The sequence below is a fragment of the Ambystoma mexicanum genome, chromosome 8 (genome assembly GCF_040938575.1).
Source record: "Ambystoma mexicanum isolate Mex_15411 chromosome 8, UKY_AmexF1_1, whole genome shotgun sequence".
Classification (NCBI taxonomy): Eukaryota; Metazoa; Chordata; class Amphibia; order Caudata; family Ambystomatidae; genus Ambystoma; species Ambystoma mexicanum.
This window is the reverse complement of record NC_090929.1, coordinates 77,430,927-77,454,660: the sequence shown is the minus strand read 5'-3', so window position 1 is coordinate 77,454,660 and position 23,734 is coordinate 77,430,927. Positions and strand designations below refer to the sequence as shown.

General features: G+C 47.4%; 1 protein-coding gene across 2 annotated transcripts in view; it reads left to right on the top strand.

Moving 5' to 3' along the window:
* The window catches only part of TSC1 (TSC complex subunit 1), a 684,759-nt gene that overhangs the window by 282,476 nt on the left and 378,549 nt on the right, over positions 1–23,734 (top strand). For both annotated transcript variants that reach the window (XM_069609318.1, XM_069609319.1), the window contains exons 6-7: positions 11,224–11,378; positions 12,213–12,286. In XM_069609318.1, coding sequence (XP_069465419.1) covers positions 11,224–11,378; positions 12,213–12,286 — 229 coding nt within the window. The remainder of the gene's footprint in view (positions 1–11,223; positions 11,379–12,212; positions 12,287–23,734) is intronic.

Here is a 23,734-nt window from a genome sequence, read left to right as displayed (position 1 = left end):
AGACTGGGGATTGAGACCCATCATGGACTTGCGCGGTTTGAACAAACTCCTCAGGAAGGACAAGTTCAAGATGGTTACTCTTTCTCAAGTCCTCCAGGCCCTTCAACTTCAGGACTGGTTGGTGTCTCTCAACCTTAAGGACGCTTATTTTCATGTGCTGATCCATCCAAAGCACAAGAAGTACCTCAGGTTCGCGGTTGGCGACTCGCACTTTGTTTCGGGTCCTGCCGTTCGGATTGACCTCCGCCCAAGGGTCTTCACCAAGCTCATGGTAGTGGTGGCAGCGTATCTGAGTAAAGTGGGGATTCACGTCTACCCCTACCTGGACGATTGGTTGATCAGGGCGCGCTCTCCCGAGCAAGTCCTGGATAATCTGTCCGTCACCTGCTACTCCCTTCACAAGCTGGGCTTGTCCCTCATCTTAAAGTCCCCTTTGACGCCAACACAGCGGCTCCAGTACGTTAGAGCAGTGCTTGACACATCCCTGGTGCAGTGTTTTCCTCCCCATGTGAGAGCTCATCACATTCAGCAGATGGTGCACAAGTTTCAATACGCCCAGAGTGTCCCGGCGTTAGAGTTCTTGAGGTTCCTCGGCCTCATGGCATCATGCATTCTTTTGGTGCCGGAGGCCAGGTTGCGGATGAGATCTCTGCGGTGGGCCCTCAAGATGCTGTAGTCGCAGTCCTCCGGCAGGATGTCAGACTCCGTTCAGGTGCCGCCCTTGGTCCCCCAGGACCTTCTGTGGTGGGCCTTCAAAGGCAGTCTGATGAAGGGGGCTCCATTTTGGCTTCCCTGGCCAGTGGTGACAATCGTGACAGACGCATCCCTCACGGGGTGGGGAGCTCATGCCAACGAGTTGAGTCAGTGGTCGTTGGTCTCCGGAGTCCAGACTGCATATCAATCTGTTGGAGCTCAGGGCAATCAGGCTTGCCCTGAAGGCTTTTCTGCCGACTGTGTGAGGAAAGAATGTCCTGATTCTGACGCACAACACAGTGGCCATGCACTACCTCAACAACAGGGTCACTTCCTCTCTGCAGGGAGGCGATGCAGTTCTGGTTCTGGGCCATCCAGCAGGAAGTTTTGATCTCGGCAGTTCATCTGGCCGGAGACAAAAATGAGACGGCGGAAGCTCTGAGCAGGCAGAGCGCAATCTCTCACGAGTGGGAGCTGGCTCAGGAGATTCTTCTGGAGGTCTTCACCCTTTGGGGGACCCCTCAGGTGGATCTCTTCGCCTCCAGTGTCAACCGGAAGTGCGAAAGGTTCTGCTCGCTGGAATTTCCTCCAAAAGGAGCCTTAGGAGACGCGTTCGTGGTGGAGTGGTCCTTCCCACTGCTGTACGTGTTTCCTCCAGTCCACGTCATCCCGCAAGTGCTGCCGAGGTTACGAAGGTTCGGGTCCCGGATGATCCTCATTGCTCCGGCTTGGGCTCGGAGGACATGGTACCCGGACCTTCTCGACTTGTCCATCTGCCCTCCACGTCGTCTTCCCTACCGAGACGACCTGCTCTCACGGGATGGAGGGGGTCAGGTTCGCCATCCAGAGGTCAGATCCCTCAACCTTCACGCTTGGCTTCTGAAACATTGAGGTATAAGGATTGGGACCTCCCTGAAGACGTGATGGAGGTGTTGCTTTTGGCCAGACGGCCAGCAACAAAGTCCCTGTGCCGTTGCCGAAAGTTCTGCGACTGGTGCAGGGTTAAGAATGTGGATCCTGTTTCATGTGACATTCCTGTGGTTCTGTCTTTTTTGCTTTCGTTGGCCCACAGGGGCCTGCAAGTGGGTACCGTTAAAGGTTAACTGGAGCGCGGTCTATATTTAAGCGCTCGTCTGAGGAGTGTTCTTATTTCAAAATTCCTTTAATTTCTCAGTTTCTCAAAGGACTTATTAATGTGTTTCTGCCGTCACCTTTCCAGGTGCCTGGTTGGGATTTGAACCTTGTTCTGAAATTCCTTATGGGTGCTCCGTTTGAGCCTTTACATTCTTGTCCTTTGAGGCTGTTAACCCTTAAAACTGTGGTTTTAGTTGCGGTCACTTCCGCTCGCAGAGTGAGTGAGTTGCAGGCATTTTCAGTTAAGCCACCCTTCACTGTGTTTTATAAGGACAGGGTTGTCCTTGGAGTTTGTCCTTCCTTTCTTCCGAAGGTGGTGTCGGAATTTCATTTAAGCCAGAAGGTTGTTCTTCCGTCATTTTATCCTCCACATCCTGGTAAGGAAGAGGAGAGGCTCCAAAGGTTGGATCCTAGGAGAGCTTTAAGTTTCTACATTTCTCGCATGTCCCAGGTCAGAGTGGACGATCAGCTCTGTATTGGTTACGCTGGAAGGCATTTGGGACAAGCTGTTACTAAGCAGACTTTGTCTAGATGGATTATCTTGCCAATTTCTGAATGTTACCGCTTGGCGGGTAAGTACCCTCCGGTAGGCATACGGGCCCATTCTACTAGGGGTATGGCTGCCTCTACTGCCCTGCAGAGGGGTTTTCTTATTCGTAGCATCTGTGAAGCAGCCACATGGGCTTCGGTCCAAACTTTTGTACGGCACTACTCCCTAGATTCTATGCATGGGCAGGATCTGGCCTTTGGTAAGGCGGTATTTACTCTGCAATTTGATTGGGCATTCTAAATTTCTAAATTCTTTTTCCCTCCCAAATACGTTGGTACTGCTTTGGGAGTCTGTCATAGATATTGAATACGTCGGAGGACCCAATCCCCTCGAACAAGTTACTCTTACCTGGTAACGTTCTTTCGATGGGATGGTCCGACGTAGTATTCCATATCGCTCGCTCCCTCCCTACCTGCCCCACTACAGAATTTCTTATGCGATTGCAGCTTACGTTTCCGCAAGGCTTTCTGTGGTCATACTGGCAGTGGTTTGGTGCCACATGTTCTGGGGAAAAAAAACTACAACTGAGGCTACGTACGTCCTACTTATAACATCCGGTGATGTCTGCTCGACGGAGGCCCTCGAGGACAGCGTGTCGACGTCATCGACGCAGACGGCGAAAGATTTTCCAAAGCAGCACAGCTGTGGTGATTACTGTCATAGATATGGAATACGTCGTCGGACCATCCAATTGAAAGAACGTTACCAGGTAGAGTAACTTGTTCATCTCCTTTGTCCCAAGCTTCAGGCTTTAGCCTACATCATACCCCTGGAGCGGATACGTTACTTTTACAAGATTCTACTATTCCTTGGACTAAAATAAATCCTACAAACCATGTAAAAGTTCACTTCATTTGTAAACTTATGGAGAATGGTTAATGAAAGGAGAGCATCCATGTAAGTCCTCAAGGTTACAAGAGTTACAACCCCATGCCACCACTTCTTCAGAAAACAAAGTGATTGATGTATATCAAGACACTTTAGATCAAGATAATGCTAACTACTATAATCAGTTTGAAGATCACCAAACATGGGATGACCAATTCTTAATTCCATCACCACCAAATGTTGATCAGCCTTGTCCTGACCCCAGGGCCAGATGCCTCTGGGCTGGGTGCGCTATACAAGCAAATAAAACAAACCAAGGGCACAGTCAAGACAATGATCTGCTCAAGAGAGCAGGCGATAATTTGAAAATACAAACTCAAGAGGTTCCACAGGTTCTAGATTTCGAAATGAAATGCTAGAAGAAAAATCTGCAGTAGGTCAATTTATACCTTTACTACAGTCGATACAAAAAAGGATATAGCCATCCCTAATTTCACCTTCACTTACCAGTGCTGTTAACCCCAGAGTAGAGAGAACCTTTCGGTCTGCTCCTTCGGATCCATTGTACATCAAGGGATATCTTAAACCAGATTCCTTGATGGTTCCCATCACCCGGAAAAGGGCAGGGACACCATTAGGTTCTGCTGGGGCACCCCAGAGAAGGAGAGCAAAAAGCTTTTCGCTTTGGGGGAAACTGGTAGCTACATCAGCCACATTCCCAGTGCGAATTGTGAATAATGTAACCCTGCTGTCCAGTTATAATGGGTCCCTTTGGGATAAAATGCAAACTCAGATTCTGTCCCAGAACCTGATCGTACAGAGATTTTAAGTGGCGAATAACAATAATGGCAACCTCGATGCAGCAGATAATGCAGGCAAAATTTTTGCCACGGGTATACCATACTAAAATGCAATGCCTGGCTACATCAGTCAGGGTTTAAGTTGGAAACTCAGGCGACAATATTAAATATGCCCATTGAAAGCGATGTGCTCTTAGTGAAGGCATTATGATGCACTTGAGACGGACAAAAAAAGAACATGAAACTTCAAAGTCTCTAGGACAAAGCCATACATGCAAAGAAGGGTCTTTAATACACATACGTTTTTTCAATCTACATTCAACCAAAACATTTAAAAAACCATGGCGCAATGCATCCACTTCAGCCCACCTATTAAGGGGGTGGGGGACTTGGGCAGATCTTGGCGGCAGCCTTTAAAGGCCCCACTGCCCAAAAACAATGATGCCCCAGTTCAAGTCCCCTCCCATGTTACCCCACTAGGGGATCAAATATTGCATCACTCCATGCATGGAGGGAATTACATTGGACAAGTGGGTGCTCTCAACCATGACAAAAGGGTACTACATAGATTTTCTATCCAAGCCTTATCCTCCGAAGCAGCGCAAAATGTCGCAACAACATGAACAAATTCTCCAAGAAGAAATCTAGACACTTCTTCAAAAAGGAGCAGTAGAACTGGTGGTCCTCATGAGGTAAACAAGGGTATTTATTCAATTTGCGTCCTTGTTCCCAAAAAGGATTTAACTGTGCGCTGGTGACTGTCGACCAGCAAACCTGTATGTCAAACCACAAAAGTTTGGAATGACGACACTTCAGTAGGTAGTCCCACTATTCAAACAAGGGGATTACATGGCAACATTGAACATGAAAGATGCATGCTTTCAGAAAATATCTAGGGTTCAAAGTCAGCAGGGCTCATTACCAGTTCAAAGTGCTTCCCTTCGGCATATCCTCGCTGCCAAGGGTATTTACCAAAGTACTCACTGTGACAGCTGCCTATCTGCGCACAGTGTATTCCAGTGTACCCTTTTCTCGATGACCGACTAATAACCGAAAAGATACCTCAAGAGTGTGATCAAAATAACCAAGAGACAATAGACCTACCATCCACACCAAGTAGTGCTAGTGACCAGCTCCACAGCAGGAGGCCGTGGTAGGAAGCAGAGGTAAAACAGCCTGAAATGGTCCCAGCAAAGAAGGCCTGACCCAGTACACAATTGAAGTCTGGAAGAAAATGCAAGGAGCCCTGAATGGACGTCCCCTCAGCAGCAGAAAGCACAGACCAGAGATTTGCTAAAGCCACTGGATTCAATTATTGTATCGAGTGTGAAACTAGCTCAGAGAAGAAATGGAGAGCTTTACAGAGGTATACACCATTCTGATGCTTGGGACTCTGCTTAGTCACATGCTGTGTATATAGTCAGACATCTAGTGGTAACCACAGAGTATTGCATCTTTTTTTTTCGAAGATCAAAAAGGGATGTCAACATGGGCATGACTGTAACACTATCGCTTACGTGACATGTAGTGTGCCCACCGTGTCGAGGTCCCACCAGATTGTTTTTTTGCACCTGCCTAGTTGGTTGCACATAATGCTATGAGCTTGTGAGCTTTTATTGCTACTTCACTGGTCTTGCGGTTTAGCTTGCCTTCGATTACCTGACGGCTGTTCGATTGGTCCTGTCTGCAGACTTTCCATCCTGTGCTGATCTGTGACTGTTTTCCACGTGTCCTTGGCCTTCCGGACCGGCCTTTACAGTAGGGGAAGTGGGGCCCTGTTTCATTGTCTTCTCTTGAGAATGCCTTTTCTTTACCCCTTCTCTACACTTTTTCTCAGTCTGGCTGCCGTTTCCCTCATGGAGAGGACTCCACTTAAATTTTGCCCGTCTTGCAACAGCAAATTCCCTTGGAAGGACACCCATCACCAATGCAATCTGTATCTCCCTTGTGACCGCGAGCGCTCATGTAAGAGGCCAAAGACACTGAAAGGCAGGCGTACAAAACAGTGGGCGGACTATGCCATGCAGGCGGAGAGTCACTCAGGCACCGTCGCCTCAGACAAGGAATCAGTCTGCAGCCGCGTCTCCGATTCAGAGGCTATTGACCTTCGTGTGGAGGCCTTGCGCTACCATGTTTCCATCCCCAGCACCGACAGGCATGCCGCCGGTAGTGTTATGGGGAAGTCGCATCTCGGTGATAGGGACATGCACACCACCCGCAAACTCTCCCTGGCAGACCAGTCTACTGTTTCCACGTCTGCCAGCCCGTTGAAGTCTTCGACTGGTGCTTCCAAACCTTGCGGTTTCGGTGCTCTCTGCGCTACCGCCTATTCATGGCACTAAATCTCCTGTAGCAGGCATTCGCTCTAAACCCTCAAATTGCGATGTGGGTGCGCCAAAAGCCGAAAGACACGCCAAGATGGGTCCACTTGGCGTAAACACTCCTGAAGCTGCGGGAGATGCTTTCTAAGGCTAGTTCGGCTGCCTTGGACCCCAGGAAGGCCCCATCTTCGCCTGAGGGCTATTCCCATGACCCAGCTTCTCCTGCACAGCCCTTCGCCCTCCAGATTCCTCTGAATGGACCAGTGACAGGTTTGAGGCCTGTATGAACAAAATGGTAGAGTTAATTGATTTCTGAGGCAAATTGGAGGACATTTTGAAGAGGCATAGGGATGTAGTGCCATGCCTCAACCCTCCTAAGTCCCAGAGGCTCAGCTGTCCCGTTGACCAATTCTTGCGATGCTTTTGGGGATGACCCAGATGATCCTAGCCTAAATGTTTTCTATGCCCATGCCAGGGCCGGCAGGATCCCACCTACCAGGACAACCAGAACACGTGGCACACCCTGACACATGACACTGACATTTTTCTGGATGCGCCTCCTGGCCTAGAGACTTGGCGCCTATAGACTACCAAATGATCTTCAACAAAAGCTGTCCCTGATTCAGACTTCATGGAAAATATCCTCAAGGAAAAGACCCCGGTCAGCCAAGCCATTCCTTTTTTTAATTCGATCAAGAAGCGCCTGTCCCCCTCATTGCTCACACCATCACTCACACGTGTGGTGAACCCATGTGTGGAAGAAATGTTCCGCCCAGCTCCTTTAGACCCACTCTACATCAGGGGCCATGCTATCCCAGACTCTCTGTTTGTCAGCACTACTTGTAAGAGTGCAGGGGTACCAATGTCTGAATTCCCTCCTAGCAAAGACTGCCAAAAGTTGTACGCCCTTGGCAAGCGTGTTACCATCGCTGCAGCATTTTCCACCAGGATTGCCAACACCCCGCTCCTCGCAAGCGATAGTGACGTTCATTGGGGCTTTGTCCAGGGCGGCCTTCAGGATGTTCCGGGACCTACTCGCACCCGCCTTTTGGCTGTGGTTGCAGAGGGCAGACAAGTCCCCCAGAATATTAAAAACACATTGGACTTTGCCAAGACTGCCGGCGTGTCCTTGGCCAGGGAACCCTGCTCAAACGCCACACCTGGTTGAATAATTTGGGGTTCAAGCCAGAGACTCTGGCTTCTTTGATGAACAGGCCAGTGGAGGATGGCAACCTTTTCGGGGAAAAAGCGGTTGATGCTCTGGAGACAGCTAAGGAGCACAAGACCCAAAAATCACTCAGCCAGATCTCTGCTAAACGCTTCGTCCAGCGTGGCAACTCCGTTTGCCGGTCCTTAGAAGGGCAGTCCTCCTGCTGTCCCCATGCACAGTATGGCTCTTGAGTGTCCAACTAGGCCTCCGGGAAGGGTTTCTCCGGTAACTAGAGGTTTTCGTCAGGGAAAGGCAGGGGTAGAAACTCTGCCTCTAGAAGCTCCCTGGCATCTGCCTCCAGGTGACTCAACGATATGGGTCCCCTCCCACACTTCCCTGGTCGGGGCACGTCTAACATAGTTTGCCCACGTATGGGAGGGGATTACATCAGTGGGTACTCGGTACCATCACCCACGGGTACTGAATCTAGTTCCTCTGGCCACCCTGCTACATCCACCTAGAAGCAGACTGTCACCAGACCATCTGCGAATCCTATTGGACGAGATTTAGGTCCTGCTGGAAAAGGCCACCATTGAAGTCGTCCCTCATCACCAGGTAAACCACGGTATTTATTCAATGTACCCAAAAAAGGATTTAGCCATGTGCCCTGTTTTAGATCTGTGTCCTGCGAACAAGTATGTCGAGCCACAAAAGTTCAGGATGACAACTCTTCAGGGGGTAATCCCACTGCTGCGGCAGGAGGACTACATGGCCACATTGGACATGAAGGATGCATACTTTCATATTTCAATGTTGCCAGCGCACAGAAGGTACCTCAGGGTTCATGATGGAGGACACCCACTATCAGTTCAAGGTTCTTCCCTTTTGGCATTGCCTCAGCCCCAAGGGTGTTTACAAAGGGACTGGCGGTAGCGGCGGCTCACCTGTGCAGGCAGTCCATCCCCGTGTATCCCTACCTCATAACAGGGCACTCGTACAGAACATGCCTAGCAAATACCCAGGCAACGGAGAATCCCAGGCTGAATAGGAGATCTACTATCAACGAGAAGAAAAGTCTGGTCCCCAGCCAAGTCAAACAGTTTCTGGGGGCCCTGATTTGGACAGAAGACGGTCCTGTCTTACCCTCTAACGAGAGGGTTCTAACATGCTGTTCCGATCCCTCACTATGTAGCCAGTCACTGGGTAACCGTTCGCAAGGCCATGCGTCTGTTGGGATGAATGCTTCCTGCATCTTCCTAGTTCCTTGCGCTTGTATGCAAATGCACCCCATGCAGGAGTGGCTCTCAAGCCAATGGTGTCAGGTCAGCGGCCAGTGGGACGATCTAGTGGTTCTCAACAGCCTTTGTTCAGTCTCAGCATTGGTGGGCAAGGGGAAACATCTGGAAATGGGCACTCAAACACAACCTGTTTCTCCTCTCATAACATGTTCCAGGGTAACGCAATCTTCAGGCAGACGTGCTCAGCGGAGACTCCCCCCTTACCGGTAGGGCACGAGTTGGGCTTGCAAGAGCACATTGTACTTAATGTCATTACAGAATGGGGTTTTCCAGAGATCGATTTGTTCTAAACTCTGGAGAATGCCCAAGTTACGCATCCAGGTAGCCTTAAACATTCCAAAGGGAAAGATTTCTGGGTGACATGGTCTATATTTGCCTACCCTGCCCCAGCCCCCTTCGATTCCCCTTCTCAACAGGATAGTGCACAAGACGCAGCAGGAACAAATCAATGATCCTGGTGGCACCAATGTGTGCTCGAAAGCTTTGGTTCTCGCATCTCATGGGAAAGTCTTCTCTGCTCCCAGGCTTGTACAACGTGCTGTCTCAAGACCAGGGAGAGATGCAACATCCGTGCCCCCAAACACTCAGCTTAGCAGCTTGTTTCCTGAAGTCAGTTTTGGCACCTTCAACTCCCTCAGATGCATGGACATACAATGGGAAGCATGAAAATCCAACACCAGACATTGCTACTCCAACGGGTCTTGGGAGGATAGCTCGGGGGCAACATGCTAGCCTTGGTAGCAAGACTACACGGAGCAACACAGTTCCGATCCCCCGGTCCGCGCTTAGAAACTTCTTGGTATTAAGCGAGTTATAAATAACCTATCCTATCAACGTCTTTGCGTGGATGAATCCTCCCGACAACTTTGGCCTTGTCGAGTTTGGGCTCGGTACTTTGGGGATCCTCCACTTGTTCTACAAGAGTCCCTCCTGTGACATTTCAGCATTCCAACATCAACAGGACCCGAGATGGGAGGCTGACTCTGACTGCAAAATCTGTGTCTCCTTCTGTTGCTGTGCATCAATAACGTTTCCCAAAACCGCTTACCTGCGTCTGGTCAAGTGCTAGTGCTGCATCGGTGTGGTTTGCATTCATCCACTGGAACAGGTTTCATCAGTTCCTGGACCTGACCGGAACTTTGTCTTGTACCTGCAGCTCCTAGGTTTCCAGAACCAATGGTGGGAAACTTATCTTTGACGACCCTCCAACAAACTAAGTCTGGAGAAAAAATTGAGTACAGGTTGTAAGATGTGGCAATACTTGCCTGACGCTTCCCTCCTACCCCATCTCATCCTTTAGAAGTTTAACTCTTAGAAACTTTTACCGTTGTTTGGCTTTGGCAAAACGTGTTGCCGAAAGCCCTCTGTAAGATGGGTACAGTCTTATTCACTAGAATACGTCCTGACTTTTGGAACAATTTGCCCATCCACAAGACCGTCGTCCTAACTTTTCCCCAGCTCCCACACCTTCTGGAAATAAACTTTTTGGGCACAAGGCCCCAGTCCACTTAGGGTTGGAACTTCTAAGTTAAGGTTGTATTCTTGTGGACTGCCATTGCAAATAACAGCTGTCTTCCCTTTCAGTATTGTGGGGCGGGGAAGATTGTGATTTTTATTTTTTTGCATTGGCTACAGGTACTGTATATATGTATTTTATTAGTGTTGTGTGATAGTGTTACTTGTGTGTAGTAATTTTCATAGTGTTCTTGGCCATAAATATAGTATAGCTCACTATACTGGACTCATTTTGGACCCCTTACCACACTCCCTACTGAGACTTCGCCTCAACTACTCTTCATGCTACCTTGATTGGTTTGGCTACCCAGAGTTGTCCGTTATCTATAACTAGTTTGGCCTCCTGAACTCTGTCCACCAGGCCAGAGATTAGAAATCCACTCCAACAATTAACTAGAACAAAGAGAGCCCCTGAAATAAAATGGCAGCAAGCAGCACTAAAAGAAAGGTACATTGGTACCCCAGCGGCAACCAAAAAGGTGAATTGGCCGACCAACACAGCAAAATGGTTTGCACCCCATGTGAAGCAGAATCTAGATGCTGCTGCCAACTGCCTACTCAAAACCAATTTCAGGGTATGCACATCACCTTGGGGCACAAGTGGTTCTTAAGCATCTCTGGGACTTGGTGCCTTATTGGCAACCCCATATATCAAGGCAAAAACGGTTGCAATGGTAGGGGGACTTCGCTCTGACCACCAAAAATAGGTCAATGATCCAGAAAAAGCAGATGGTTAAGGAAGCCATAACGTGTCCCTAGAATCCCCAACATGGAAATTATGTCTTAACAATGGCCTATTTTGTTTGTGAAATGTAGTTGAACAAACAGGGAGTTTTTCATGTGACTTGAGTTTGCAGCAGTGTCCTTTCTGAAGCCTTCTGTTTTTGCTTCAGGAATCACCAGAGTAATTGGCATCTATTTTTTCCCCTTATAGGTCATGTGGCAGAGATATATTTGGTCCACCTTCATGCCAGTGTCTATGCCCTGCTCCACCGCCTCTATGGGATGTACCCCTGTAACTTTGTGTCCTTCCTACGATCACACTATAGTTTGAAGGAGAACCTGGAAACGTTTGAGGAGCTTGTTAAGGTACAGTGGATGCAATGCACTTTGGCCCCCCTTTGGTGTCGTTACCCAACGTCTGCTGCAGTAATGTCTGAACGTTGCAGTATGTTTTCAGTGGAAGGTGGATGAAAGGCATGCAAATGGCACATTATAGGCATGCATGGATTCTGGGTAGGAAAAAGGTGGCATCTTCTGTCAGTGCTGCATATATTAAGAGTGCAAGGATGATTTTGAAGTATACAGAATCAATGGAAGTCCATACATACATTTTCTTTGGTTATCGGTTTGGTGACCACTTTGATAATAAAATTGCAAATCCTGGTGAACAAGGGGAGAGGGGGAGGGTGCAAAGGAATGAAGTGAAAGCTTTGAGCAAAATAACATGAAGCTGCTCCTCAGAATGGTCAATATACCTTTGAGTCAAAGAATGTTAACCTTGTTTCCTTATCTTGAGAGTACTTGCTTGTCCTGTGCTGTTAATTGCTTCGTAGTGGAAGGCTGTTTCTAAAGCGGAGCAGCCACCCATGCATACTTAGTTTATTTTTTCATCGTGATTACCATTGGGGCGAATAGTCCATTTAGAAAGGTGTTCTTTGGCTGATCCTGAATGACAATCCTTTCTCCAGGTCAAGTGCTTGTCTTTATCCTGGGTTTTGGATGGGTCCATTCGACTTTCCTATTACTAAATATTTTAGGTGGATTATAGAAGACCTTTCTAACGGTTTTCAGTTTTGTAGCCCTTTTTGATTTTGTGTGCAGATTTTACACCAGTTTTTATTTTTTTAATGTGGTTATTCCATGTGTGCCTTTTATGGTTCTCTCATCTGCCCCAGTGCATCTTTGTTCTCTTCATTGCAGCCTATGCTCGAGCATGTAAGGATCCACCCAGAACTGGTGACAGGCTCCAAAGATCATGAACTGGACCCAAGCAGGTAGGAGATGCTGATCGGACAGGGTGTGGGGGCTTTGTGAAGACCTAGTAGTGTGTGTCCCTGCTCTTGGCATGATTTACATCATACCCTGTATGCCAGAGTTTAGCCTCCATCATAGAGGTTGTCTTATGCTCAACAGGGGCTGTATCAACTCTCGTGGCAAAAAATGGTGCTGTGTCCAAAGAAAACATTTGGAAAATTGTGGGGGTCTGCTCTTTATGGCAAGATAATCTACTACCCCTGAACACCTGACAGACTTACTATGGCACAGCAAAGTTTTTGTGGATCTATCTTATAGGTGAATCAATGCATCAATGATTATTACCCTTGTATGGTATGATAAACCTTGGATCCTATCAAGATCTTCCATATATTTTTATCACTAACCCAACAAGTGTTTGCACTTGACATAAAGTATCTTTTATACTCCTAAAATACACATTGATCATGCTAGCTCTCTTGTTTAGCATGTATGTCTTTGTTTCTGATGCTTGTTAATCTGCTTAGAATCACATGCTGTGCATATGGTCTGACATCCAGTGATAACCGCAGAGTATTACATCTTGTCTTTCGAGGACCGAAAGGGGAAGTCGGCATAGGCGTGTCTGTAACACTATCCCTATCGTGACGTGTAGTGTACCCAAAATCCCTCACGCGCTGAGGTCCCTCAGTTTTTTTCCCACCCAGATAACTGGTCGCCCTATAGCGGAGCTCTCACATAAGAGACATTGTTTATCCTAAACCAAGTTGGCGGTTATTCCCCCTTCAAGTCATTTCGACGCCAAGAAGAACTTCGACGACTACGGTGGACTTAGTTACAACGGTGGATTTTGGTACCTAAGATCCGGCGGCTGAAGCATCCACATGGCCGGGCCTTCTGGCTGGCCTTTATAGTATGGTGAGTGGGGTTGGGGTGGCCATATTTCTGTTATCTTTCCTCTTTCCCCCTCTTTACCCTCTAGGTCTGGTCATCTTTCCCTTTTGCTATGGAAACAACTCCTTTTTTAGGTTCTGCCCTAAGTGTAGGGAGATACCCATGGAAGGATGAACACAGGACGTGCAACTCCTGTCTCCCCTTAGATTACGACAAGAAGCGGTGTGTGGCTTGTAAACTCCTTCGGCCTAATACCCTTAAGGAGCACGGCGGACACTTCTAGGTACGCCACGCCCGTCCCCGACACTTTAAGCCCTGACTCTGGTCTCGCTTCAGGGACAACACCCGGCGACATGGGCGTACAAGCGCATTACATTAAACGCACAGCCCCTACACCTACCTCGACTGGTACGTCGGAAAAGGTGAAAGCGCCAGCAGGGCCATCAAATTTCGGTGGATTCCTCGGATTGTTCAGATCAACAGCCTTCTCTGCATCTGCAGCAACGTCTTGCGACTGGGCATTCCAAAACAAACTAGGGCGCTACCCCTAAGTCGGGTTTACACGTCAAAGCGCGGAAATCCGACGCTACGAAGGCCTTGGTAGGCCCAAAAAATCACAACTAGGCCTCAAGGCAAACAACCGACCTCTAGGCACTCTAACGCCACGGTAGGCAGTAAGTCTACTGATAGACCTTCGGACCCACTAACCCACGCCGATTCGATGGTAATCGAACACAGTATCGCAAGAATTACTTTGGCAGTTGGGCTTATTCCTGTTCCGCCGAAAAACATGGGGCAGGCCTCAGACAAATCTTCAGCTACGCCATGGTGCCCCGATTCTCACGATACCTATGAGGACAGTCAAGAGCCTCTTTCCAACACACTGAGAGAATTTTCGGCGCCAAAGGGCGGAAAACGACCCTTTTCTACCCATAGGCCCTTCTCGGTCCCCTAAATGGACAAGGGAGAAATTTGAAGTGTGAATGGACTTTCTTGAAAAAATTATCAATTTTTCTGAACGTCCTTCTCCGGAAAGATCTCGTGGAGGACCTAATCTTCAAATTGCTTCACATTTCCAAGATCAGCCCTCTGTCCCCATCCATCATGAAGACATCGTCCAGACGGATACTTATCTTTTTTTTTAAATATATATATTTTTATTGGTTTAAAAACAAACCTTTAAAAAGAGATTTTTACAAACATCAATTCCATCACAATAGCTTATTAAGTCCTCTCGTTCCTGCTAATCACTAATTATCTCTTACATCTTTCCATCAGTCATTAGGGTTGTGTTAAGTCCGCTTTCAACAAGCTCTCCATCTCTATTAGTAAGGACGTAAATGGGAGTACCAGCTTTGTATCAATCCCATTAAACATTTTCTCCCACCATTCCTCGGCACACAATGAAGGATTTTTCTCGGCCCATGGGCCCAGATACATTGATCGCGCGTCTGTTTGCCACAGAACAGTACCAGGTGTTTGAGGGTCTCCACCTCCATGAGCATAAAATCTGCAAGCCGTGTCTAAGGATGTTACTTTCCCATACTCTAAGCCACTCTTTAGTTTTAAAGGCATTCAATCTGAACAGCATGAACACTCTCCTTGTATTTGCACTCGTGAACAGACCTATGTAACTTTTGAAGTTCATTAAACGGCCTTGCTTCGCTCGGTACAGCAGCCATCAAGGTGTTGGCAGTTCTTTGTGCGCAGGTCGCCTCCCAATCAGCATGCCAGATGTTTAGCTTTGCAGCGTTAGGATTGTCGTGCAGTGTTTCCAAATTAATGTCGAACTCCGCAAGAAGGTCTTCACAGCGTTTAGCCCACATTGAGACCATGTTTCCGTCGGAGGATACATCATGTAAGATTTGAAATTGCGGAATGTTCTCACGTGTTCATGTTTTTCGATATAAGGATAGAAGGTTCCAACAAATTCTAGCATGCAAGGAGGTTGGAGCCAGTTCATACCTTATACATGCCATTGACAATCCCTTTGGCAGGCTCAGCGCTTTGGACCAAAACGTATTCTCCAATGTGGACCACAAGGAATAAGGACATTTCAGCTCTGTACGTTAGAATTGGAGATACTTTTTGTTGGTAAAAGTTTCGAACTGGGATTAGAGAGAATCTTCCAAATCTACTCCAAAGGAATGCTTGTTTGGCAAGTTGACATTTCCTCTTGATTTCAATGATCCATGGGCTGTCGTTTATTCTAGAACTTATCCGCATACCTAGGTATTTTAAATTGCCTGACAAACCTAAGGATTCTTGGCCCAGCTTCCATGTAGCTTTGCTTTGTTTTTGTTTTGAACTGTTCTCAAGTTAAGCACCATGATTTCACATTTGGAGGTATTGATCTCCAATTGGTTCGTGGTCGCGTATTTTTGCACTGCGTCTAACTTTCTCTGAAGGACAATAGCTGTTCCATCTAGTACAATCGAGTCATCTGCATATAGCAGCCAACTAATTTGGGACATGTGGCGCTTGGGCGGAAATGATCGCACAGAGTTTATGGCATCCCTAATGTCAGATATAAAAAGGCTAACGATAGCCGCAACCAATGGGCAACCCTGCTTCACTCCCTTGTGCGTCTTAATCTCTTTGGCGAGCGCTCCCGCTTGGTCTAATCGAATGCGAATCGGTTTCCGTGTGCAGATCTTTAATTGCATTTAGCAAACCAGCTGGGCAACCCCATAATCTCAACTTGTTCCAAAAAATTTCACGATTAATATCAAACACATGGGAGAAGTCAATAAAAGCAAGGTAAACTTTTGTGTTGGTACGTATGGCCTCCATCTTCAGCAAGTTTAGAATAAGTAGATTCAGGGAGCATCTAACATATTTAACAAACCCAGCTTGTCTTATGTCTACCCGATTACCCTTTATGGACCATTCGAACAGTTTTCTTTGAAGCACAGTTGCATATATTTTGCCAAGAACATCCAGCAGTGCCACTGGATGAACATTTTTTTGGGCAGGCTCTATTACCCTTCTTGAAAATAGGTACAATTACAGCCGATTTCCAGGACATAGGAGTCTGTTGTATTCTTATCCTTTCAAACAATTCCAGACACACATCGGCCCAGATATCAGGATGTTTGATTGTGAAGTCGTTAGACCGTCTGGTCCAGGTGCCCTGGAGTTGTTTGCTTTTTTTATTATCGCCATGATGTATTCTTTTGAAGAGAATGTGTCCGAAGATGATTCTGTTAGGGCAGATGGAATTGGGGTGACATTAGGTTTGCTGTAAAGGGTCTCAAAATGTGTCTGCCATTCCACTTCCGTCACCATACAGGCTTGGAGTGCCTTTTGAGGTGCTTCAAGGTCGTTAATAGTGCGCCAAAAAGCTCCACTGTTTTTGCTTTTTAAGCACATCAGCATCTTCTCTGCGTCGTGCTATAGCAGGTGTTTGTCCTTTGAGCCCATTTTTGTAATTTTGTTGCGCCAGCCGATTTCTCGCTTTTCTTACTTGGCTAGGGAGCATTTTGTTTTTACGGATCGTTGAACGCATCAGACGTTTTCTCTTCAGCACTTCTAAGTCAAAGCAATGGGTCTTTTTAAATGACTGATTGTTAAGCCCTGTATTTTTAGCTTTGAACTCGGACAGCAGCGGTGCATATTCTACTGTCGAACCTCCCACATGAAATTGTTCAGATACGCACGCTACCTCATTTGTATCCAATCGCAATCTGATTCTACTAGGTTCCACCAAGACCTGCGTTGACCACTTTAGACCAGGCTTATAACTAGTAGTTGGGAGCTCCGGTTTTAGCATCTCATGATCGCTATAGTGCATTTGAATGACCTTTAGAGATTTGAATCGTGAGTGGAGGGCGTCCGATGTGAAGATGTAATCAGTGGTGGATGTGCACTCGCCACATTGAACCAGGTGGAATATCTTCTTGGGTGCATCCATTTAGCATCATGAGGTCCCAAGCTTTTAATTCTTCCAGCCATTCTTTTGCAAATCTTGCTTTTTGTGATTTTAATGGCTTAAAGTAGTCTTATGTTGATATCACCACAGATTATTCTATTTAATGGTCGTGTGGATTCCATCAGGTCATCAATAATTGGGGAAATTTGGTCTATGAAGGAAAACGTCCTGCCCTCTCGTGGTTCCAATATGTTTAAAATATGTATAATGTCCAAACAATCCTTTTGATGCGTCAAGTTACCCAATCTCAGACAACTGAATGTAGGGTGAGTTGTTTGGCGATTTTTAAAAGGCAGTAGCCCGAGGATCACCTAAAAAGTGTTACCAAACCTGCCATAGAGCGACCCTTCTCCAATGTGATGGCAGGATTGAGAGCACATTCAAATTCTGAGACCACCGGTAGGTTACTCATCCATGTTTCTTGCAGCCAAGCAACGTGGATTCCCTGCAGCCAATTCGAGTTGAGCAAATGTACAAATCCTCTCGTATTCCATGATATAAATGTACATGACGGATTACTATCCTCAGGCTGGCATTAGCTTAATCTGTTGTTCAGTGATTTTGCGAGCCAGTTCCAGTTGCCCGTTTGATCCTTAATAGCGGGGCTGCTTGAAGGTGTGTTCACAGCAGTATCACGATTATTTCCACCGTTTATGGTAATTCTGATGTTATCCATCTTGCTGATCAAAGCCTCAGGTTGGATTTCAGCAAACAAGACTTTGAGCGAACCAGGTTTTAAGATTCCATGCGGCTTCTGAGAGACAGAATTCTGCATGTGAGCTGCCCTCTTGGTGTTAATTAAGCGATTGGAATGCTTTCTCGAGAAGAGAGAGGGAGACGTGCCTTGCCTCGTGTGAGCGGGTCGATCAGATGTCATAATCTCTTTAGTGTTTAAGGGTTGTCTCATTGATCCTATAGATTTCGAATCCCAATGAGAATAAGCAGTCTGATGCCTCTAAGATTGCTCCTGCGATTATGTTTGAGGCTAAATGCAGAATCACCCTGTCATTCCGCGTTTCGTCGGGTAACTACGATTTTTACGTCCTGAGAACCCAGTGCTCGTAATTGAGGAATATGGTGTAAACGTTTTATCGCATTGGTGCGATTCAGAATCAAATTGTCGCAGGAGTCTATTCTCTCTAGCAAGATCCTCGATAGAAAGTTATGATCTTCATGAATTTTGTCTTTATGAGGCTTTGTTTCATTAATTAGCAACTGACTCCGTGAAATGTTTATCCTTTTTCCGTTAGATGCTTTGATGACGATATTGAATTATTGACATGGATCTTCTCATACCTGGCACATACAACCACGGATGACAGATGCTTAGTCTTCATGATAGACGAGGAGGTTCTTTGTGGGTGGACCCCTAATAAGTGCCTTTTTTCTTGTAAGGCGAGGAACACAGGACTTAACGGCGCTGAGTCAATTGCTGAGTCGGCAGAGTTCTCAACGATGATTGAGCAAATTCTATCACTATTGCATGCCGCTCTGTCATTACTCTTCCCTTCAGAGGAAGGAAGCAAATTTCTCATAGGTCGCTCAACAATACTGTGAGATGACGTCGTAAGAATGACCTTTCTCGGAATTTCAGGAGATTGAGACCTGTCTGGTATGGTACTCTCAGCCGACATGGCGGACGACCTCTCACTGTCTTCTCATTCTGAATCGTTGTACACACAGGTCCAAAAGTGCGTCCAAACTATTCTGTATGGCGTCATCTATCTGAATAACCTCCTTCACAGGTAATTTAATTGGTGGAGCATTAGTTGTAGTTTTGATCTCAGGTGCTTTTATTAGGGGCGTGTATGACTTGTATCCGCCTTCTCTATAAACTGAATCACTTTAATGTTTCTTTAGAATTTTTGTGCCCCACATGCTCCTGTCGTCTTCCTCCCTGAAAGATTTTTGAGTTTCTTTGTAGTTTGGGCTGCCGTATCTGTTTCGTTGTTTCCTGAGGAGTTTGAGTTCCACCGTTAAACATGATAAACACTCCGGCGGTCTTAGAATTAGCAGACACACCAGCCACTTCCTCAGTAAGTGTTGGCAAAAGATTGAGAAGTAATGAGGATCCCGCTACTTGATCGCTGAGTTGTGCCAAATTGGCGGTACTTCTTGCCTGAAAAAAGGCACTATTAAAAGAAGTCTCAGCCACGTTTCCTGACAAGACTGTACCGTCTACAATGTCAAGGGTAATGCAGCCGTTACTCGTGGGCGAGGAACAAACAGCAGGTGGTTTCCTCTTTTCAGTATTGCTCCCCAAGGTTGGGGTTATTACTTCCTCAGACATTTGCACCGGTCTGTTAACATCATTTGATACCTGCCCAACTGCAGGCAAAACGGGATTAAGATTTGAGATGTCAGAGACCGAGCCCTGATCCGTAACTACCGCCTGAGTACCTCCAGTCAGAGACTGAGTTGGTTCTTGAAGGTCCGTATCTGGAGCAATTGGACAAGAAGGTTGTAGTGCCGGAGGTGCATCACTGTGGTTGTTTCAGAATAACGCCAGAGCCTCTTTTGCAACATCTGCCAGTAGCTTTTTGTCAAGGGCGTCATTTCTTTTTTGGTCGTTCACAGATGAAAGTAGTGTTGTCAGCTTGTGAGTAACCTCATCTTGTTTGTTGGTTTGTCTCGACTGCAACTCTTCCAGATGTATCCATTTGGAGTTCATTAGCGCTACCAAGGTCGCTAGGTCCTTAGTGCTGTCATTAATGGACTATAATTTTGTGAATGGCACCATTGAAATAGCCATTGAAGAAATTAGCAGTGCTTGTAGTTCGTTGAATGGCACATGGTCACATGAAGACAATGGAACCCGTAAACTGTGAGTTGAATCTTTGCTGGATTGTTTATGCTGAAAAGTGGCCATGTTTGACCTCCTTATTTTCGGAAATGGGCGATCCACAAATGAAGAATCTGATGGTTTCATCTGAGGTTGAATCAGCACTAAGTCTAAGATCTGATGTATACACCATGTTGATTAGGAACATGAGTATTCTGATTGCTATTAGATCTTTTTTGAGAGTCAAGCACTGTCGATGGAGAAGTCTGAGCGCACTCATGGTTACACTGCCCTTCACTTAATTTCGGGCGTTTGTATGTGACCCTCGCCCAGATATCCTCGTTACAATTTGGGAGTTTGGTGCCATTTCTCTTTAGAGAAACGTTCTGGTACCAGACTCATTTTCTGGAATTGGGTCGTGAAGTTGTTTCGGTGTACGGGCTTTGTTTATTAGAAGCAGGTTCTGTAGTACCTTGTTTACCACTTGTAAAGAATTTCTCCGCTCTGAGCTTACTTCAACTGAAAGTGAGGTGTCCTGCAACGTAACAGAGCTGAAGATTGTAGAAGCACCATTAGAAAGTCTATGTGCGTTGTTACACGATGGAATATGGTAATCCTGCATGGGAGCAATACCAAGAGCTCCCTCTTGAAACTCCTGGTTGTTATGGTTAACGGGCACCTGAAGCCGCAGCGTTGAAGCCACGCTCACAGCCATGCTCGAACATCAGAATCCAAATGGGCGTCACCTTCCCCATAAGCAGTGAGCACAACCACCCCACCAGCCGGTCGAGGCGCCCTGACACTGCTACTGCCCCGAGGCGGGACGCAACCTGAATCGGGACGGTGCTGCTCGCCCACGTCACCAGACGATGCAGGCCCCACAAACGCTCCACGGCCAGATCCAACAAGCACGGCCGATACGAGGCTCGCCCCTCACAGATTGGCCGCTGCGGACATCATCACAGTCAGCCACCTGCGCAGCCAGGACCCACAGGCAGTCCGGCACAGTTCCACCACCGCGGGAGCCATCACTCTGAGCCACCCAATACCATCCCCCCTGCTACCCCCCCTTTGATGTCAAGACCAAGCTCCAACGGCAGCCGCGACACAACTCGGGCACTGCATCAGTTCGCCTGGTAAGGCGAGTGTTTTCAATGCATGTTGTGTCCATGCTCGTCTCATGAAAGACGTGTAAATCGGTGTCAGTATCCAAAGCAGTGGTATCTTTCAAGTCAGAAACTAAAATATTAATATTAGGCTGATGTACCTGTATAATCAGTTCTTCAGAGTCCGAAGTACAGGAGTAATAGCGACTAGCTTGGGATTGTCTAGATCGCTCTGCCATAACGTCCTCATTCCTGGCACAGCGCTTAGCTTGTGCTCGTGTCTGTGGGGAAAGGAGTGTGGTAGTAGCAGTAATCATTGTGTGGATTTGCAGGTCAGGCAGATGGCGTACACTTTTGCCTTGCCTCCGCCACTCGCCAAACAGAATCACCTCGCCCTTTCGCCTGAGGGCTTACGCCACAAGGGTGTTCAAGGCGGTCTTTTGTAGTGAGCTGGCTGCTGATCCATAAAGGCACACGCACCTTGGAGTGATTGGAGGTAGGAAATGGCAGTCTGGGCTTCTCTTGCAGGTTCACTCGCCACAGCCAAACAGAATCACCTCGCCCTTTAGCCTGAGGGCTTATGGATACTTATGACATTTACAGCGAAAATGAAGAACCTTACTTACTACAGAATTACAGTGAGGACCAGGCGGATGCCACGGACAATTGGGGACAGACCCATGGACGCTCCCACGACGAGATCAGGACACTGATGTATTGTGCCTGGATTCCCCTCCATCCACCCCGGCTTGCCAGGCCTCGCCTCTAGATGACCAAATGGCCTTCAATACCATGTTAAAGAAGGCAGCTGAGCATTTTCAAATCTCCACTCAAGAGGCGGTGCCTGAGCAGGCCTTTGTCGAAGATTCTTAAGGAGAAACCACCAGGCCATTCCCCTCCTTAATTCTATTAAGAGAAGATTGGCTCACTGTCACGCTCACCTGGTCTCCACAGGGGCGAAGCACGTGGCTGCACGAATGATGTCTGCACTGGCGTGGTACTTCACAGTTGGTGATGCTTGCTGCAACATCTCCCTTGTTATCACATCCACGAGGCGTTTGTCTGCAAGATCGGAATAAGATATTAGCTACTGAGTGCGGTTGGATTGGACCCACCTCCTCAACCACATGATGCCCTACTCCTCTTTGATCTCACCGTAGAGTTTTGTAAGGTAGGCTCTCCGTCCTGCAATCTAGCAGGGGCGCAATTCAGTCTTTCCCTGGATCGAGTTACTTCACTGATCCTGTGAGATGTTGCCGAGTCTTGGAGAGCTGGGTAAAACAGGTAAGTCACTATGCCAATGGTTGCTTGGTATAGGTGTTTGAAGTCTTTATTCCCCAAGTCCTTTTTTGATCCGTGTTTTGTCTTTTCTTTCAGGCGCGGTCTCGAGCGGATTTTGAATGGAGGAACGACTCTCCATAAGATGTTGAGCAGATTTCCTTCAGGTGAGTAGAAGCGCAAGAGTGTGGCGCTGAATGTCTGAATAACTGTTTTCCCTTCCGTGCACGACTAACCTGTTTCTTTTCCTTCTTTGCAGACGTGGCGCGGCTCCGGAAGGAAGAATGGAAGAACTGCTCCGAGGTTGTTCCGGAAGAATGCTAACCTTCCCTTCAGCCGGTGCGGAGGTCCGGGGGGGAACGGCTGAAGGAGCAACCGAGGAGTGGATTCTGCAGGCAAGCCTTTGCTGTTGTACTGACTTTGTTTTCTCTTGTCCGTCTTCTTCCAGGTACCGATGGATGGATTTCTGGATGGGCGTGGCTGTAGAAGTTTGAGGACAGACATGGTGAGCGTTACGCTGCAGAAGTGCAGAATAACGCGAAGCGTGTTCTGCCTGCAGGGCGTGGCTTAAATAGCCTTGCAAGTAGTTCCAGGTAAAGTAGTCCCTTTACCACACCCTGCCTTTCAGGTAAAGTAGTCCCTCAGCCACACCCTGGGTAAGCAGAAAGGCTCAGCCTTGCTAGACTGAGTAAGTAGTTCCATGCGATTTAACCCATCTTATGAGCCTGGCACCAACGGCGCTAGGACTGAGTCCAGGAGGTTCTGGGACACTCCCTTGGGGCTTGATAAGCCCTTATGGGAGTCGGTGACTGGGGTGGGCCCATCGGATCCAGGGGTTTTGAGCACGAAACATGACACACCCTCCCTGGTGTCACCAGGTCAAACCCGGGCAGTGAACCCAAAAGTAGAAAAGTTATTTCGGCCAGCTCCTTCGGACCCTGCCACGCCCGATTCCCTTGTGGCGACTTCCACCCGGAAACTGGCAGGAGTACCCCTTGCTACGGGGGAGGTGCCTCCAGATAGAGAATCCAAGAGGTTATATGCCTTAGGTAAGCGGTTTACCTCGGCTGCCGCATATACCACGCTCAAAGCGAGTAACACTACGCTACTGGCGAGTTATGCTGACGCTCAATGGAACCTAGTACAGGAAGGTCTCCAAGAGGTCCCAGAGCCCACCAGGTCCAAACTTCTCACTAATGTGGCCGAAGGCAGACAAGTGAGCCAGAATGTAATAAAGAACACTCTGGACACGGCTGAAACAGTTGGCAGGTCTCTGACCCAAGGAACCTTACTTAAGAGGCACGCTTGGCTTCGTGCCTCAGGGTTTAAACCTGAAACACAGGCCTCTCTCATCAATAAACTAATTGAAGAAGCTAACCTCTTCGGAAAGGCGGTCGATGAGGCCCTTGAAACAGCCAAAAAAGAGCATGAGACTCTTAAGTCCCTGCAACAAATTACTCAAAGACCTTCCCCACCG